The 20,590-nt window shown below is 35.8% G+C and overlaps 1 protein-coding gene across 1 annotated transcript in view; it reads right to left on the bottom strand.

The window, feature by feature from the left end:
* Nucleotides 1-20,590, bottom strand: part of NUDT3 (nudix hydrolase 3) — a 64,993-nt gene that overhangs the window by 31,118 nt on the left and 13,285 nt on the right. The window contains exon 2 of the mRNA XM_044674177.1: nt 12,152-12,262. Coding sequence (XP_044530112.1) covers nt 12,152-12,262 — 111 coding nt within the window. The remainder of the gene's footprint in view (nt 1-12,151; nt 12,263-20,590) is intronic.

Raw genomic sequence — 20,590 nt, forward strand, 5'->3', positions numbered from 1 at the left:
TTTCACCTTTGGATTAAAGTCACTAAGAATGAGTGTATTTTCTGATTTCATCTGGAGGGTCATACCAATTCTTTATAGAATTTCTCTACCCACTTCATCTTTGGCATTTGATGTTGACACATAAGCTGCAATTATTTTCACAGAGGTTATTTTGCAAATATTTATTATTAGTACAATTTGTAGTGACCAAGTATCCCATGAGATAATGTTTTTTATTTCCTTTGGGAATATGATTAAACTTACTCTGCCAACCTTTCTTGGCCTCTTCAAGGGAGCATCTTTGAGTCATCCTTCTACTAAAATGAAACTTCCTTCTATCTTCTGGTTTTATTTATAGTAAGAATGTCAAGATACAATTCAGTTGCTCTAGCAATATGTCCACTTGTTGGTCACTATATAAAACCTCATGGTACACACCTATAATCCCTCTTTTAGTGGCAGAGGCTAAGACTTGTAGATTGCTTGAGTTTAGGATTTATGAAGTACTGCAGGGCTAAAGCTGATCAGTTGCCTGAATTGTCTGGAATTAATATACTGAACACGGATGGGTAAATAGGCTCAGATTGAAAAAAAGAGGAAGGTAAAGTCTCCATACCTATCAACAGTAGGTTTCAGCTCCAAGTGGCCATTGTACTTTCAGCCTAGGTGAGCCAAACTAAATTATTAACTCTCTTTTTAAAATACCTTAAAAAATAAAAACTACTAATATAAACTAATTAAAACTAATTAAAAAGTAAACTACTACTTAAAAGACATTCTCCATATTTCTATTTGCCAAAAAACAAAAATCAAAATTTATTAAGAGAGGATTCTCTGGGTTTTGATTTTACCTTTAAAGTAATCACAAAAATGCTTCCTTATGTATACCTAAAAACTTTACCTAAAATAAACACTGATAAGAACAGTCCAATAATAAATGCTTATGGTGTGCTTAATATGTGCAAGGAACAATATTAGCAGTTATATGAAATACAACAAGATAAATACTACTTTCTATAAAGCTAATATGTGAATTTTAATAAGGATTTAGATCTTAAATTCTGGATATTTTGTTCATAAAAGATTAAAAACCTCTTGGTACAATCTGAGCTCATTGTTCTACTGTAATAGTTTCAAAAAGAGCTTTATAGGATATGTAACTCAAGATACTAAAAAATAATTTCCCTTTTTGACCTCTAGTAAATCCTAGTCATATAACTTTATTAAAGGGATCTTTCCACATATCATTTTTCCCCCCTAGGAGGTAGTCCTGTTTTGTCTTCCTAGCTCAGTAATATGGCAAAACCATTAATGTCTAAAAATGTAGGCAAAGAGCTTAATAGTTTCTCCCAAGAGAAAAAAGCCTGTGTTTATTTCTGAGTTTTTGTGTGAAACACAGGAAGAAAAAACACACCATATCTGTGTTAGAAACTAATTGTGGGGCCATTTCATTTTGGAAGTCGAGTCTGCTCACATCTCTGGCTTTACCTTTCAGACCCTTAAATAAATTGCCACTGAATCTATGGTTTCTGGCAGTTGAGAACTTGGAAAGGCCCTTTCTCTCAGTTACAACCCGGTAAGTGAAAGGAAACCCTGGCAGAGGTATCATCTCCAGTGAAGAAACTGGCTTAAGCTAGTTGTGATAATCCCCTAGGTCAGCCATAGCTCTCTTGCTCACATGGTAAGAGAATGTAATTCAAAACTTGGCAGCCAGTGATTCTGAGTAAAGTACCTATCAGCTTGAATGCTACTAACAAAACAATAAATCTCTATTCCTTGGTGAAACTGGAAGGCTCTCTCCTATAATTTTCTTTAGTTTTTTTTTTCTAAAGCAAATTTCTCAATGCTTTAAATACTGTTTACTCATTTTTGTTTTTTAAATGAAAAAATTTAAATAATGTAATTTTAGAACTGCAAGGGACCTCCAAAATCACATAATCCAAGCCTCCCTTCATTTCACAGATAAGGAAACAGACACAGAAATGAAGTAATTTGTCCAAGGAGAACTTGGGACAATTCACTTCAGGTGGTAAAATTCACAAATCTCTCAGATTTTCTAGGATTAGGAAAGTTTCTAGAGATCACTTAGGTCAGTGGCGAGAAACTCACATGGAAAGTGAGTAGAATGGCAGTGGGAGGATAAACCATATATTATAGTTCAGGACAAAAATACCAGGTCCATTTGAATATAGAAATAACACGATCCATATGGCACCATAAAAAAGACATAAGTTTCTGGACGGACCAATATAGGAATTTGTTTTATTTGACTATACATATTTGTTACAAGATCTTTGGAAAGGAGATAAAAGGGAGAGAAAATAAATGTCTGTTAACTAAATAGATTCACAAAACCTTTTTTAAAAAATATTTTTATCTTCACTCTTAGATCTATATTTTGTATCAATTCCAAGAAAGATGATCAGGAAGGGCTGGGCAATGAGGGTAGGGGGTAGGGATGATAGGTGACTTGCCCAGGGTCACACAGCTAGGAAGTTTCTGAAGCCAGATTTGATCCAAGGACCTCCCATCTCCAGGCCTGGCACTATATCCACTGAACCATCTCATTGCCACCACTAAGATTTATGATAAATTACTTGTTGATGAAGCCATAACAGATGATTAAGAGAAGCAAAGAATACCTGGACTATATTTCATTTGGAAGGACCTTAAGCAAAATGGCCTTCAGTGCCAGTTTCAAATATTAGATTAACTGTGGAACCAATCCAGTACAGCATTTCTTATGTTCTAAATAAGTAGTGATTAATTTGTATAAGGATTCTTGCTCTTTTAAGGCCAAATATATCTGATGGGATCAAATGAGGGACATTTTAAAACTATTCCTTTCAATACACTGCCTACAACTATAGGCTCCAATAGTTTGAAGAGTATTATTATAGGGTTTTTGGATTTCAATGAGCTTTTCTTCTCTCTGGAGCAGCCGGGTCTCCAGCCAGCATTTCAAAACAAAAAGAGGTTTAAATGAGTAAAGAAAGAATTTGCTACTATTAAGTTTTCAGTTTATGTGAGAAAATTAAGGTTAATACTGTTTGCATTGTTTGTTTTAAGGAACATATAAGCATCTAGTTTGGGAAGAGCAATGAAAAAAGCAGCAGCAACAGGCATTTTGCTAAACGCCACTTGGTGAGTCCTTATTATTTATTGTGCATTGGCCTTAAGAAGTATATGCTGATGGGACAGACAATTAGACCAAAAGATTCAATTTAAAAGGAACAGTTTTATATAGATTTTTTTTAAACCCTTACCTTCCATCTTAGAATCAATACTGTGTATTGGTTCTAAGGCAGAAGAGCAGTAAGGGCTAGGTAAGGGGGGTCAAGTGACTTGCCCAGGGTCACACAGTTAGGAAGTGTCTTAGGCAAGATTTGAACCTAGGGCTTCCTGTCTCTGGTCCTGGTTCTCAATACACTGAGCTACCCAGCTGGCCCCATATAGATTTTTTTAAAAAAATCTCCTGCATTAAAAACAAGATAAGAGTACTATGTTTAATGTAGTTTGCATGAAAAAGTTCTGGGGTTTTTTGGCAGACTGCAAATGCCATATGAAGCAAGCACTAAATGGCTGGTGTAATAACTACTTGCACGCTAAAGAATGGAGATAGAAGTTGTCTCTGTGCAACAAGGCCATTTCTTTATTTCCTTCCATCTGATTCTCTATCTTACTTTTCACAGTAGCTGTCCTCTACAACTGCTGAGTAGCAAAAGCCAGGATTAAAGTTCTCATTTCTACTAGGGACTTTCCCCTGAAGGTTTCCTTTTTAATCACTCTGTATGGTATTTTGTATATATTGATTTATTTATATGTGGGCTTCCCTGGAGACATGACTTAATAGTGCTGTGCAAATATTGCAGGTTTTTTTATTGTTTGTTTTTTACAAATTGAAGGTATGTAGCAACCCTGTGGCAAACAAGTCCATCCTTGCCATTTTTCCAATAGCATGTGCTCACGCTGTGTCCTTGTGGCACAATTTGGTAATTCTGAAAATATTTAAAACTTTTTACATTATTATCATTTCTGTTGTTTGGAGGATGCCACGAATCTGATTGCTCCACCAACCAGTGTTCCCCTATCTCTCTCCCTCTCCTCAGGCCTTCCTATTCAGAGACATAAAAATATTGAAATGAGGTCAATTAGTAATCCTACAAGGGCCTCTAAGTGTTCAAATGGCAGGAAGAATCAAACGACATGGCAAAATTCATTATTGTCTTATTTTAAGAAATTGCCACAGCCACCCCAACTTTCAGTAACCACCACCCTCGTCAGTTAGCAGCCATAAACCTTGAAGACCCTCTACCAGCAAAAAGAATATGATCCAAAGAAGGCTCAGATGATGGTTAGCATTTTTTAATTCAGAGATATACAATGTTTTTTTTTTTAGATAATACCATTGCATTCTTAATAGATTACCATATAATATAAATATAACTTTTATATGCACTGGGAAACCAAACAATGTGTGACTCACTTTATTGCAACATTCATTTTACTGCAGCGGTCTACAACTGAACCCCCCAAATTTCTGAGGCATGCCTACATAAGAATATAACTTCCTTACAAGCATAGATTGTCTAGGCCTTTCTTTGTCTTTCCAACATGTACCTGGTACATAGTAAGCTTAATCAATAATTGTTGATTGCATTCAGTGCTGTGACCACTATACGCCATGCTGCTCAATTGTTACAGGTAAACAGTGTTCAGCTTTCTTTATCCCAATTATTTTTCTTTTCAAAATTCTTATTTGTGCTTAAACTGTTGTGATGAGTTGAGAATACATATGACCAGAAAGAGCAGTGGGCTATGATGTTGTCAAAAAGCTCACTAACACTCTCAGGATAGTATAGATCTTTCAAAGTTCAAAATTGTCCTGATAAAAATTAGGGATGTCTGAAGTAGAAATCAGTAGGAGTTGAAGTATAATTGCTAAACAAAAGAACTCTGATATAACTTCTCTTTTCATCTCTGCAGGCCAAAAGTTTTTAACTTTCATAATGAATTAGAGAAAGTTGTTTTGCAAACACCACACAAAGGAGTACTTATCATTGCACAGAAAGAAACTATCACAGGAATGGTTGCAGAAAGCATTTCTTGCACTGTTATTATGGGATATCTGTAGGAACAAGGAAATAGTACTATTATAAGACAGGTCCCTTTGGAATTTATAGTAATGGGATTTTCTCCTACTGAACAAAAAACTGAAGCCCTATCTAAGAAATGGGTGGTTAAAGATGTAGTTTAAAAAGTAAACTATAATTTACTTATTCAGTGCCATACCTAACTAACTACCAAAAAACTTTTTTATAGAATTAGAAAAAATTAATAAAGAAAAAAATAAAAAAAATAAAGTTTATTTGGAAGAACAAAAGATCAAGAATATCAAGGGAAATAATGAAAAAAAATGTGAAGAATGGGGGGCCTAGCAGTATCAGATCTTAAACTGTACTATAAAGCAGTGGTCATCAAAACAATATGGTACTGGGACAGCTGGGTAGCTCAGTGGATTGAGAGTCAGGCCTAGAGACGGGAGGTCCTAGGTTCAAATATGACCTCAGACACATCCTAGCTGTGTGGGAATGACTTGGGCAAGTCATTTAACCCCCATTGCTTAGCCCATACCACTCTTCTGCCTTAGAACCAACACATAGTATTGATCTACTTAAAACTAAAGGCTTTATTCAATAATTCAGCTAACGTCTCATGCAGCAGATTCACTAGTTTAAAAATTTTAGCAAATATGCTATGCCTTTAAATCTGTTTGATAAGCAAATTGGACTAGAAGCTTAATCCTACCTATGTTTGATAATGATAATGCTATTATATGCTACTTAAAAGTCTTGTTCCATTAAAAACAAAAAAAATACAAAACAAAACCTAAACTACTACACTGTGACAGCTTTTCAAGTAGGGGAAGACTAAAAGGAAGCTAGCTGGAGGAATGAAAGATAATTTAAGCTAATGCATTTCTTTCAAGTTATTACTTGTAAAGTATTTCCATAGTTTATTAGTAAGAACAATATTATTCTTGGGTTTTTAAATGTCAAAATTACTGGAAAAACTTAAGGCTCAAATGCCTCTTCTAATCTTTTTCAATTCAGTTGATTTGAGAATATATCTGATAAAGAATTTTTTCTCTTTTACCTTGTTTGTCAAACAAGAAGCCTTTACATAATAAACTATCTATTTGAATAGAAGCCATTATAGTTTTTTCTTTCCCTCTGCAATTGTCATTTTAAATCAACTTCGATTTATATACAAAACTGCCTTCTTCCTAAAATTTCCAAAAGGAGTTTGGAAATAACTATGTTATTTCAATTTCTCTATTAATATTGTAATATATATAATAATTTTTTTATGTCCATACCAAGATTTTATCAGTGCAGCACTAAAATGGTTCACAACTCATCGACCTCTTAGAAGAAACTTAAGAGAGTAGTTTGTGGCTCAGATGTGACCATGGTCATCCAACTAGTGTAATGGTTAGAATGGGTGGTTGCCAAAATTATAATTAACCCTTAAGTCACAAGACTGTCAATAACTAGATTTATAAGTAAGAAAATGAAAATAAGGGAGAAATATAGAAAGGAGGTGAAGAATTTCCTAGCCTAATAATCCAGAGCCTAACAATTCAGTGTCTGTCTCTGAATCTCAGCCTCAGAAAACAACATCCCCCTTCCCCTCAGCTTCCTGCTGGGTCTCATCTTATAAATCCTTACTACACCTACTATCTCTCTTACATCACTCCCCAGGAACCAATCCCAGTTCCACAATTAGACTGGCACCACCCAGGGGGGCGGTGCCTGTGGGATCAACTTTGTGGTTGCTAACTGACTCAAATTTAAAACAAATGGAAAGGAAGTCCAAATTTCTTATTAATCAAGTCAAAACACAGATTCTTTTCTAACACTAGGAAGTATTAAGAGGCAGAATTTCAACTCAATCCTTTACAATTCCATCTGTGATCTAGGCCAGTGGTGACAATCTCAAATAGAAATGGAAGCCACTAAACTGTATAAGGATCCTTGTGGGTCAAACATTGACTTAGAAAACCACATACTGAAATTATCTAGGTCCTACTGAACTTTTATTTATTGTGTTAAATATTTCCCAATTACATTATAATTGATTCAGCTTCAGTCCAGAGTGTTGCAGGCCACCTATCTGATACCTCTGCTATATGCTATGCAGCCTGTAATCCTTTTTTTCAGATGGGAAAATATAAAGATTTCTTTAAAAAAACAAATATAAAGTTGAGGAAAGTTGAGGAAGGATACCCTCAAGGTGGTGAGGTCTTCCAGATGCTCTTGTTTGTGGATGACACTCTTGATTTCATTGCCTTTTAGGTTGAGCTACACTTAAGAAAAGTGTGCTTATATTATATATTAACAGTATCTTCAAGTCTTTATCTAGCCAAAACAGCTATAGAAGGGAGAGTCACCCCATTCAGGTCTAAACTAGATATCTCCACAGATACAGACTCCCAAGGACTCACATCTAACAATAAAAAAATAAAAAGCACAAATGCTATAGATCAGACTGCTCTCCTCTTGTCTATTAAATGTACTATGTAGGAGGAAAGTCATTATTAATCTCCAGAAATATTTCCTGACTTCCCTTTCAAGGTCAGTAATGACAACCAGGTGTGACAACAATTATTTCTGAATGATCAGCCTGAGTGTAAGCTTACCTACTGGGAGTGAGGAGGGTGTGTCCAACCCTAGAGTTACCTTTCTCCTTGATCTTCAAAATAAAGAAGCAACTTAAAACACTAAAGAAAATATAATATTCTTAATGGATTAATATTCCTATTTTCCTCTGCTATTGTGATCCACAACAAGAGATATTAAGCACCTGAACAAACAACTCCTTAGTCCTTTAAAATATTATATTACATATACTTCTGTTACCCTAAAGCAGTGATGGGCAAACTATGGCCAGTGGGCCAGATGCAGTCCCATGAAATAGTCTATCCTGCCTCGAGACATTATTCCTAATCTGATGAACACAATGAGTAGGACACAATACAATGAAACTTTGAAAGAGTTGCCTTAGAAACAGAGTGACAAGATGAGCATTTCCTTTCCTTTGACCCCCTCTTTAAAAAGTTTGCCCATCACTGCCCTAAAGCATTATCAACTCTAAAACATTCACTACAACCAGATTTCTAAGAAACTGTGAAAGCTTTTATCTACTGGTGCTGGCTTTAATTTGATTTTACTTAAGTTCTTTTTTTTTTTTTAACTTACTGCAATTTAAGTCTAAGCTTCTTCATTTCTTGTCAAACCAGAACCAGAAAGAGATACATAGGCAATAGGATCACAGAACTGGAAGTGAACTTAGAAGCCATAAGCCATCTAGCCCCATCTCTTCTTTTTTACAGATGAGGAACTTGGTTCCAAAGAGGTTATGTGAGTTGTACAGGGTCAAAAAGCTAGTAAATATCTGAGGCAGGATTTGAATCCCCTGGTTCTTCTTGATTCCAAGGCCAGTACTCTCTCCAGAAGGCCATGCAGCTTTTCTCAATACTTACAATTTGTTAAGAGAACTGCATCTCCTTTGCTTCTCTCCTTTCTTAGCCCCTCTCTATGCTACTTGGATTTTACTCCAGATTTTTTTTTCACTCATAATTGAAACTAGGGGAAAGGCTACCAAGATTCATGGACATAATCCTCACACATTTACCATTCATTACTCAGAAATGCCATTCTGCTTTTGCCAGGCAAACATTCTCAAGAGCACATGCTTCATGTTCTCTTTACTTTTTCTCTCCTCTATTATGCTGCTGCTCGGGTCGACTTCAATGCCTCCAACTTCCTTTCTGTCCACCCCTATCATTACCTCTTTAAAATTTTGGCTTGAAGAATCAGAACAAGTTCTATAATGATAATAGGCTAAAGAAAACAACGTTGGAAGATTTCAGAACCTTGATCAATGCAATGACCAATCAGAAGACTGAAAATGAAGCATGGTTCCCATATCCTTGTAGGAGTAAAAGACTAGATACAAAATGAAATAAATTTCCAGGCTTGGCTAATGTGTGGATCCGTTTTGTTTGACTATAATTCCTTGTTACAAGGGAGGGCTTCTATTGGGGGAGGAAAGGAGAGAGGGAAGTTGATGGGTGATAATAATGACTCAAAAAAAAAAGGGAAGCATCAATGAAAGATTAAAAATACAAAGAAGACAACAAAGTTCAGAAGGGAACAAAGACAAGAAGGGTACTTTTATGGCTATTTTGCTAAATCTAGTATATGTTAAAAAAAAACTAGATGTAATAGTTTCCAATTTCATATGCAATCTTCTTTTCTGTCCTTTGTATATTGACATTTTCATGTTTGCTGTTATTTGTTAAGTTCATAACAACAAAAAAGAATAGAGAAGATTTGGCTTAAGTCTCATTTCCTCTAAAAAGTATTCCATATTTAATATTTTCCTAGAATTTATGTTTATTAATAAAGTATTTACTAATCACCTACTATGTATCCATTATTGTATACAATCACTGTAAGGGATTAAAAGAGAAGTCAGTTCCAGCCCTCAAAGCATTTACAATCTGGTTGGAGGAATAGGATATGCATGCAAGCATGAATAAATACAAAGCTACAACCTTCATAAAACACTTAAAATACTGCAGGAGCAGTTCAGCAAAGAGGGGGACAAATCATCCAAGGGACAAAGATAGTTTGGGAAGAAAGTAAGACTAGTGAGAAATAAGGAATCTGGACTGACCACACAGAAGAGAAGTTTATGGCAAACCATAAAAGCAAGACATTCGAGTATGAATGGTCATGATTTGTGAAGGACAATAAGAATGACCATAAGGGAAGAGGCAAAGGGGAGAGAAAATGAGGTACTGACCAAATGAGTTTGGTTGTTCAGTTCTTGGTTTTTGACAAAAGGTAGCAAACTGGTAGAAAGAGACCTATTTCTGGCCTCAGTCACTTTCTAGTTGTATCACCCCTGGGAAGGTCACTTAACCCCTGCTGTCTAATCCATATCACACTTCTGCCTTGGAACCAATACACTGATTGATTCTAAGATGGAAGATAAGGATTTAAAAAAGAGAGAGAGAGAGAGCCTTGTTTGTGGACTCAGAAAATGTGGGTTTGAATTATGATTCTAAAACTTACCTGTGTGACCCTGGCCAAATCATTTAACCTTTCTAGAACTTAAGTTGGTTATCTGTAAAAGATGAAAGTGGGTGCCCTACCTTAGGAAATAACTGGGGAAAAAAAGTCTGTGGTATATGAATAATGGAATATTGTGTAATAAGAAATGACAATCTTTAGGAATTTTTAAAAATGGGAAGATTTGTAAAAATTGATGCAGAAGAAAATATACAGACCAAAAGATATACACAATGATTACAACAATGTAAATGAAAGAATTGCAAAAAAGGACTCTGAGGAACTGAAAAACTAAAAATGAGCAAAGGCAAAGTAATGCTAAAAACCCTTGCTTCTTTATGGCAGAGATACATGGGACTACTTAGAGTAGAATGCTGTATGAAATGTCAGAATCACTCAACATATTGAGTTTCTGTTTAATTGTTTTTCTTCGTCATAAGGGAGGATTCAACTTGGAAATGAGGTTTGGAGTGGGTAGGCATATTTCTAGAAATGACTAATAAAAAAAGGGCATCAATATATTTTATTTTTTAAATGACAAATTTGGACTGGAAACTTTCTAAAGTTCCTTCCGTTTCTGAATCCTATAATACTCTGAAGCTTGCAGGCAAGCATAAAGGGTCCATTATAGAAACAATATGAAATGAGCTAGAATAAGTAAAGGGTTGCCAGGTTACCAATTGACTAAGTACCTTGAATGTTGCAGCTAATGAGTTTGGATATGACATGAAAAAGGAAAAGAGAGCCACTCAATATTTTTGAGCATGGGAATGACATGAAAAAAATTAGTAGTTTAGTAAGAATATCCTGGCGGGGTATATAGGATAGAGTGGAATAGAGAGACCAAAAGCTCTGAGTTATTGTCATAACAAAGTACTGAGACTGTAGCTAAGGTGATAGCACTACAAATAGAGAAAGGAATAATTTGAAATACATTATAAAGAACTAGTGGGATTATGATGTTAACTGAAGAATGGAGAGAGTCGCTAGATTTCCAATCTATAGCAAGGACTGGAAGAATGGTGGTCCATTTTTGAAATGAGGTATATTCTTCTCTTCCCAATCATATATGCATTATATTCACAATCCAATCTTTATGAGGTAGATAACACCTTATTTTTAGGGAAATGTGGTAAATGAACATGAAGAGCCAGATTAAAATAAGAAGGTCAAGCAATAGTTGGAGAGATGAACTGGCATTAGAAGAAAAGAACAGAAATGTGTTAGAAAACAAGATGCTGTTAATGAGGAGAGATGCTAAATCAAGAATAATTTTACAATAGAAAACATTGGATTAAAAAGATTCAAGCTTGTAAGACAATTATGGGCCAGAATCTTAAGCAACAAAGAATCAGTGAGATAGGTGACAGTTTGGTGGCTCAAATGGATTGAGAGCCAGGCCTAGGGACAGAAGAGATGGCCATTTTCAGTTCTCATTAGACACAAGGGAGGGGCAGCTGGGTGGCTCAGTGGACAGAGTCAGGATTAGAGATGGGAGGAAGTCCTGGGTTCAAATTTGATCTCAAACACTTGCTAGCTGTGTGACCTTGGCAAGTCACCAATCCCAATGACCTAACTCTTCTTGCTCTTCTGCCCTGAAACTGAAACTTGGTGTCAATTCTAAGATGGAAATTAAGAGTTTTTTTTTTTTTAAGACAGAACATTGGCACATTTTATAATGATCAAAACCCACCTTTTTATAATACCAAAAGCAGTATGTATGTAGAAATATTTTAAAAGATTACATAAATAGAACAGAATGGGGTAGGGTATTTGTACAGATTTTATAAGAAATTAGAAGGGAGGGAAATAACATCACTCCTAAAGAAGAGACAATTACTAGCAAATGTAAATGTCTTCAACTGAGATATATATGTTAGATAGATAGATAGATAGATAGATAGATAGATAGATAGATAGACAGACAGATAGAGAGAGAGAGATAGATAGATATAGATAGATGGATGAACAGATGGATAGATAGATAGATAGATAGACAGACAGACAGACAGATAGACAGACAGAAGTACCTCTTCACACACTTCCCGAACAGCAGCTACACTTGGCTCCTCTTCAGGCTCCATGCCTCCTCCAGGGACAATCCATTTGTCTGGATGACGACTACTGCTCACCAGCAACACCTAATATTAAAAAACATATACATATATGTATATATAATAAGAACGAATGTAAGCGGGCTTCTGTTATTTAATAAATTATCTCCCTACCACACACCCTGCCCAATCCATTTTCCCCTTATGTAGTTACCGAAGTAATATTTCTAAAGCAGAGGAAGCCACTCTCTTGTCCAACAAGCATCAATGGTTTCCTATTAGCTTTTGAATACAGATTCCTCAGACATTTAAAGCCTTTTCCAATGTAGCTCTAATCTGCCTTTCTGATCTTAGTATAAATTACTTCCTTTTCATATATTCTCCAACCTAGCCAAACTTGCCTTCTCATCTTCCAATATAAAGAAGCTGATTTAAAGTATCACAAAAGGGGGGGGAAAGTAGACTAATAAGTATTAGCAAGGGATTGGAAAAAGACTCCAGATATTTACAATCTTGTGACTATGGGCAATTCACTTAACATCTCAAGAGTTTCTTCACTTATAAACAGGGATAATAATACCTTAGCAGAAACTTTACAGATCATGGTAAAGAGCAATGAGATAACACATGTAAATTTTTCTAAATCTTGTACTTAAACAGAATATTTCACACACTCCAATTTGCTTGCATTCATTTTGCTAGGAATAATCCTTGTTATCTGTTCTTATTTTTATGGATTTCTAATATAAGCCAGTTCAGTTAAAAGGTAGTCAAAACAATATAAGCTAGTTTCCTATTTTTTCCTAGATTTTCCTAAATTTCTCCTTTCTTAGCTATATGTCCATCTTATAGAATCTCTCTTTCTCTAGCTTGCTTTAGTTTAGCTCAGAGCCCTATTCTGTTTGCTTTTAGATGTTGAACTCTTCCAAAAATTACTCTCTGTGTGTTTGTGTATATCTGTATAAAATATTTATCTCTGACCCTCTTGTATCCTCCCTTACCCCACAGAATATGTTCATTGAGGGAAGGGGTTTTTATTTTGTCTTTGTATTCCCAGAATCTATCACCGTGTGACCCTTATGTAAAATTTGAGTCAGAAGGCCCGAAGTACAAATCTCATCTCTAACACTTTGTAGATGTATGATTATGAGCAAGTCACTTACCACTCCATGAGTCTCAATTTCCTCCCCATTAGTATTCTTTCCAGCTTTAAGTCTATAGCCCTAAAACTGTCTTATTGAAACATCCAAATTATTTATATATATATATAATCAAAACCCTATGCAACAGACCGAAAATTCAGAAGAACACTTAGGGAAATTGACAGAGATAAAACCTGTATCGTCTAGATAGAAGACCCTCTACAAATGCAGATAGGTTCAATCTTGTTTGAAATTATATCTAGCATCTATTAAAGGCATGACTTTGGAAGTCAAAAGACCTAGATTTGAGTCCCACTTATGCCTGTGACAGCCCCTTCCCTTCCTTAAAAAAAAATTTTTTAAATGGAGAACTTGTTCATAAAACACAAGTATTACAGTATGCAAAGAACAAGAAGGATATCAAAGAAACCATTAACTCTGCAGAGGTAAGGTTTTTAAAGTATGTGTTTGTTTGGTTTTTTAAACCTTCCATTTTAGAATCAATACTGTGTACTAGTTCCAAGGCATAAGAGGGATAGTAAGGTCTAGGCAACAGGGGTGAAGTGACTTCAGGGTCACACAGCTAGCAAGTGTATGAAGCCACATTTGAACCCAGGACCTCCTATCTCTAGGCCTGGCTCTCAATCCACTGAGTCACCCAGCCGCCCCCTAGAGGTAAGTTAAAAAAAAAAGATGTTTACATATATAATAAACTAAAAATAAAATAGCTCCATATGTACCTTTTTATACTTTTTTTCCTGCATTAAAAAAAAAATCTTAATCCATCCTCTTTTTTTTATGACATTTCTATGACTATCCACTAACCTACCCCATTCCCTTGTCCATTTAAGTTCTCTTTTGTATAAATCAACACATTGGCCATGCCTGATAATGCAGATCTTATTTTGCCTCCATATCCTTCATCTCTCTGCTAGGAGGTGGGAAGTTTACTTCATGATCACTCTTTGGAAGTCATTACTATTCTTAGCTTTGATCATAATTATGTCTTTCCAAGCTGTTTTCCTTCACATTATTATCATGTAGGAGGTTCTCTTGGGGTCTGCTCATTTCATTTTTCATCATCTTGGGAGTCTTCCCATGTCTCCCTGAATCTGTCACATGCATCATTCTTCTATTCCTAGCACAAGTGCATTACAGAGTAGGCACTTAAAAAAATATTTTTCGAAGTCAAGTCAATAAGCATTTATTAAATGCCTACTATGTGTTAGGAACTGTGTTAATAAGCAACAGGAATACAGGTAAGGCGAAAAAACAACCCCTACTCTCAAAGAGCTCACAGTTTAATGGGGGAAGCAATATGCAAACAAATGTACACATAAGATTATTACAGGATAAATGGTTTATTAAAAAAAAGATTATTACAGGATAAAATGGAAGTAATCTCAGAGGAAAGGCACTAAGATTAAGAAGAATGGAGAAAAGTTTCTTGTACAAGGTGGGGCTGACTATAGCTGAAACTTGAAAGATAGGAGGGAGAGAATTCCAATGCTATAAATAAAAATTAAAAAATTAGATTTATAAGCATTTACTAGTAAAGAGAAGGAAAGAAATAGGTTTCAGCCTTTCTAACTTTAGATAAAAATCCAATCCTCCATTGCAGCCAGTTTCCAAGCAGTGGCTTGTCAGAGATAGCGCAGTGAGATAAGAGAGCAGACAGAGAGCAAGCCCAGAGAGCCAGTTAGTTCAAGAGCCTGGACCAGAGGAAAGAGAGCCCGCAGCTTCTCTTGCTGGCTTTTCAAACTCTATGCTCCTCTTAGCCCCTGATCATAGGCCAACAGCTTTCAAAACTTATGTGAAGTTATGCCTGTGCCTAGGCACTACTGCTAACACTGGGATGTCAGGGGACGCTAGGGGACCCCAGTGTCAGGCCATTAGGTCATCAGACATGCCACATGACTCTGTGACTTATATGTCAAGTCTTTCCGAGATGGGGCTGAGTTAGGGGTCCCCTTATTTACCTCACACAACCATGCATGGGGAGCCAGTGGAAATTCCAGTAAGAAGATGGAGTGTCATTTACAAAGAAAAGCAAGGAGCTCATTGATGCCACTGGATCAAAGAGTGCATGGAGTTAGGAGTAAGAAGACAGAAAAGGTAGGAGTGGGTAGGTTATGAATGGATCTGAATGACAAAGAGAAGATTTTTACATTTGATCTGGAGGTTATAGGAAGCCACAAGAATTTAATGACAGGCTGGGATGGTGTGGGAAGGATCTCTGCACATTAGGAAGAAATTAATTAATGGGCTTACAAGTTTTATCTTGTCTCACAATACAATAGCATTAATAATTTTTAATAATATTTAAAGACAGTAAAAATTTTAAAATAGACAATTAACATTTGAGTTATCGCTAACATATTCAAAATTAAGGAGCACAGTATTCTGACCTGTTGAGGAAAAGGGAGCTACTGCAATAATCCAGGTGAAAGATAATGAAAGCTTGAACTAAGTTTGTGTCACTGGGAAAAGATATAAGGGACAATGAATAAACAGAATGTGCAAAGAGTTGGAGGTAGGAAGAATGGTACTAGGAAGGCTATTAGCTGGGTAACTGAGAAACTGATACTACTCTAAAAGAGTCATTTGAATTCCATGTGCAGGACTGATTTTTTTATTCTTGTTAAGAATATGAAAATGTGGTCACTCAAAAGAGATTGGTTTAGCAATCAAGAAAGGAAAATTAACTAAATGGATTAGGGATGCAAGAGTATGATATGCTGTTCAATTGATAAATGTACTACACCTTGTTTGGGTACTTCAGATGGACAATGATCTTGGCCCATTAATAAATAGAAGAAAGAGGTGGGGACAGCTGGGTGGCTCAGTGGATTGAGAGCCAGGCCTAAAGACAGAATGTCCTGGGTTCAAATCTGGCCTTAGGCACTTCCCAGCTGTGTGATCCTGGGCAAGTCACTTCACCCCCATTGCCTAGCCCTTACCACTCTTCTGCCTTAGGACCAAAATACAGTATTGACTCTAAGACAGAAGGTAAGGGTCTAAATAATAAAATAAATAAATAAATAGAAGAAAGAAAGAAATATTCCATTTGTGAAACTGTGTTGTGTGTTCAATGATCACCAACTTTTTGCTTGATGCAAAGGCCCATCTTTTCAAAACTGACATTCTCTTGATGATGTCATATAGTCATAAATCATGGGATATTGCTATCTCTAGAGAATCAAAATTGAGGGTAACCCAAAAAGGAATGGAGAAACATTTGGTAGGTTTAAATAGTCTGCATTAACAGGACAGTTCTGAGGGACTCATGAGAAAGAATGCTATCCACATCCAAAGAAAGAACCGTGGGAGCAGAAACATGGAAGAAAAACATTTGCTTGATCACAAGGTTTGATGGGGATATGATTGGGGATGTAGACTCCAAATGATCACAAACAATTGAAAATATTAATAATATGGAAATAGGTCTTGATCAATGACACATGTAAAAACCCAGTTGAATTGCTCATTGGCTATGGGAGGGGAGGGGGAGGAGAGGGAAAGAATATGAATGATGTAACCATGAAAAAATACCTGAAAATAAATAAACAAGCAAATAAGTAAATGAATGAATGAATCTTTTTAAGAAAAATAGTATGTATTAACATTAACAATAATCCATGAACAAGGCATAATACATAACAAGTATCTTTATGGAGAGTTACACGAAAGAAAAAGACTGGGCAAAATACTCTCTGAGCAAGGTCTGACTTTATTTGGTGGGCAAGGCAAAAAAACCAGAGGTCTGTAGATTTCCAAGTTGAATCTTAGACACCTGATTATGAACACAAACAGACTTATTTTTTAAAGGCAAAAGAGAAATTTACAGAGTAGGGAGTAACCCTTACTGGGGTCATTCTTGACACTATATAATAGGAACTTACAGGTCATGGACAGGTCGGAACACCTTGACTTGGGTTTAGTACCTCCCAACCCCCATTTCTGAGAAATTACCTTCTAAGCTTTGCTGCCTTCTTACAAGAATCAATGTTATAAAGAAAAGTATAATGCAATATAATTATACATTTATGATTTATGTTGTAACATACTTATGGTAACATACATTTAAAATTATTACTCAGGTATTATCCTGGGACTACATTCTTAATAAGAAAAGAGGGGAGGGTGAGATGGGAATAGGAGAAGAAAAGAATCACAAAGTGAAAAAGGAAAAAATAACCTAAAACTACTCTAGTATTCATTAAATATTAACCCCAAAAGACTAGGATTTAAGAATAACATGAAGGACCAATCTGTGTCAATATTTTTTATCCATAATTCAAAGAAAATATAGGATAAAAATTTTTATTTCATAGTTAAGATTACAATAAAATGTTTTTATCAATTGATGCTTCTTGGCTTTAGTCTTTTTTTTTTTTTTAAACTCTTACCTTCTGTCTTAGAGACAATACTGTATTGGCTCCAAGGCAGAAGAGTGATAAGGGTTAGGCAATGGGAGTCAAGTGACTTGCCCAGGGTCACACAGCTGGGAAGTGTCTGAGGCTAGGTTTGAACCTAGGACCTTCAGTCTCTAGGCCTGGCTCTCAATCCACTGAGCTACCCAGCTGCCCCCTTGGCTTTCTACTTTTAAGAGAGCTGAAAAATTCCTTTAGCATGTTAGATAGATGTCATATGGAAGATTTATAGAAAGATAACGACAAAAATAACAAGGATGAGAATCATGGATGAGCTATGTGCTGAACTGGCAAAAGATATAAAAACATCAATAAATTCACAATCCAACAAAATATGAAAGAAGAAAAGTAGTAGGCAAGGAAATATACAGGCCAACATTAAAGAGAAAATTTAAAAGGGTCAAATTCCACACTAAAATGTATTTTATACGATTTTTTTTTAAATCCTTGTACTTCGGTGTATTGTCTCATAGGTAGAAGATTGGTAAGGGTGGGCAATGGGGGTCAAGTGACTTGCCCAGGGTCACACAGCTGGGAAGTGGCTGAGGCCGGTATATAATTTTTAATATAAAAATAATGTGAATGTCCTTAAGGGTGAAGCATTGTGGAATACTGGATAGGGCACAGGGTTTAGAGTTAAGGAAAACCTGAGTTCAAATTCCTGTCTCAGGGACTTTCTGGCTTTGAGATCATAGACAGGTCATTTAACCTCTCTGTGCTTCAGTTTCCTCATCTGTAAAATAAGGCCTGGTAACGCAATGACCTCTAAAGGTTCCTTTTAGTACTAAATGTATGGTTCTATGATGTAAAAGTGACTTTTAAAATGTTTTACACTTAAAATGTGCTTTTTCTTTTTAGAAGAAAAGGAAAAAAAGTCACTAAAACAGAAGTCAGTGACACTGTTAAGTCCATAAATGCAAGGAATCTTTGACTTATTTTTTTTTATACTAAAAGATAAACTATTCCTCTAAGGGTCAGAAACAACACTCTACTATCTTTAACTTCATATAAATTGAGGCAAATGTATTTGGGCTCATTATTAACAATGTCCACTTATTTTAACATTCTAGATAATCTCATTCAAAATTATTTTTGGCATTTTCTCTTTTAATAGCTAAAATACCAAAACAAGAACTACTAAATACCATCCTAGAAATACACCATTCTTGATCTCATTTATCACTTTTGGAGTTTTACTTTAAGATCTTTAAAGGTTTTGGAACGACCTCCAGGAATCGACACAGAGTGAAAGGAGCAGAACCAGGAGAACCTTATACACAGAGACTGATACACTATGGCACAATTGAATGTAATGGACTTCTGTACTAGTAGCAATGCAAAGATCCAGGACAATTCCGAGGGACCTATGAGAAAGAACACTATCCACATCCAGAGAAAGAACTGTGGGAGTAGAAATACAGAAGAAAAACAACTGCTTGAACACGTGGTTTGTTGGGGATATGATTGGGGATGTAGATAACAATCACCCTAGTGCAAATATCAATAATATGGAAATAGGTCTTGATCAATAACACATGTAAAACCCAAGGGAATTACACACTGGCTAAGGGAGGGGGTGGAGGACGGGAGAAAAAGAATATGAATCATGTAACCATGGAACAATTTTCTTAATCAATTAAAAAAAAAGATCTTTTAAAGTTTGCAAATCATCATAAACATATTTTCTTATTGGAGCCTCACATCTACTCTATGAATAAAGAACCATAGCTATAATTATCTCCACTTTACAGATAGGGAAATTGAGGGGATTGACTAAAAGATAGATCTTTAATCACACAAGTGTCTGGGGTAGAATTTGAACTAAGATCCTCCAGATTCCAAATCCAGCACTCTCTGCTACACAATGCTGTCTTTTATTTTTTTTTTTTTTTTTTATTTTTTTTTTTTTTTAATTTTAAACCCTTAACTTCTGTGTATTGACTTATAGGTGGAAGAGTGGTAAGGGTAGGCAACGGGGGTCAAGTGACTTGCCCAGGGTCACACAGCTGGGAAGTGTCTGAAGCCGGATTTGAACCTAGGACCTCCTGTCTCTAGGCCTGGCTCTCAATCCACTGAGCTACCCAGCTGCCCATGCTGTCTTTTATTTTTGAGAAGCCTATGACAGTTGCCAAATTTCTTTGTAAAGTTGTTGAGAGAAGGCTGTTAACTGTCTTTGTAGTCCCAGTGTTTAATGATTGTTGAATTGAATGGAAGGGAGGGCAACAGGATTAGGTGTCCTAGCAACTTTTGGACTGAAAATTGCCCAAGTAGATATCTATCTTCTTTGACACACATAGAGCTTGGTATTGTGATGAAATCACAGGAGAGGAAAGAGGAGAAACAAGAGAGAAAAGAATATATTTCTAGGATGTATCACAGGGATGATACAGATTTCACCTCATCCACAACTACAGTACCTAACAATTAAAATCATCAGTGCTAACATCCTGAAACACTGCAAAAATTATAAAATGCCTGCTAAAGCAAAGAAAGATGAAATTGAGTTTGGTACAGCTTTCATGTATAGTATAATTACTATATTCTAATTATATGAAAATAAGTAATGTATATATGGTACCAGGCTACCTCAGTCCTCAAATATCCTGAAATAACAGAAGCTGATCACAGGGTAGTCTATTCCAGTTATGAGGTAGCCACCAATTGCGCTAATGTTCAATATACTCTGAGCCAGAAGAGGCAGAAATATGCAAATGAAGAGTGTGACTGTCCAAGTAAGTCAAAGGATATTTGGTCATTCCACAATCAGAAGAAAGTTATGTGAATGAGATGGGCTAAAGAGACAAAGTGACCAAGAGCATCTTGATGGTATAAACTTCTTC

Source organism: Gracilinanus agilis, chromosome 4 (genome assembly GCF_016433145.1).
Source record: "Gracilinanus agilis isolate LMUSP501 chromosome 4, AgileGrace, whole genome shotgun sequence".
In the NCBI taxonomy this organism is placed as follows: Eukaryota; Metazoa; Chordata; class Mammalia; order Didelphimorphia; family Didelphidae; genus Gracilinanus; species Gracilinanus agilis.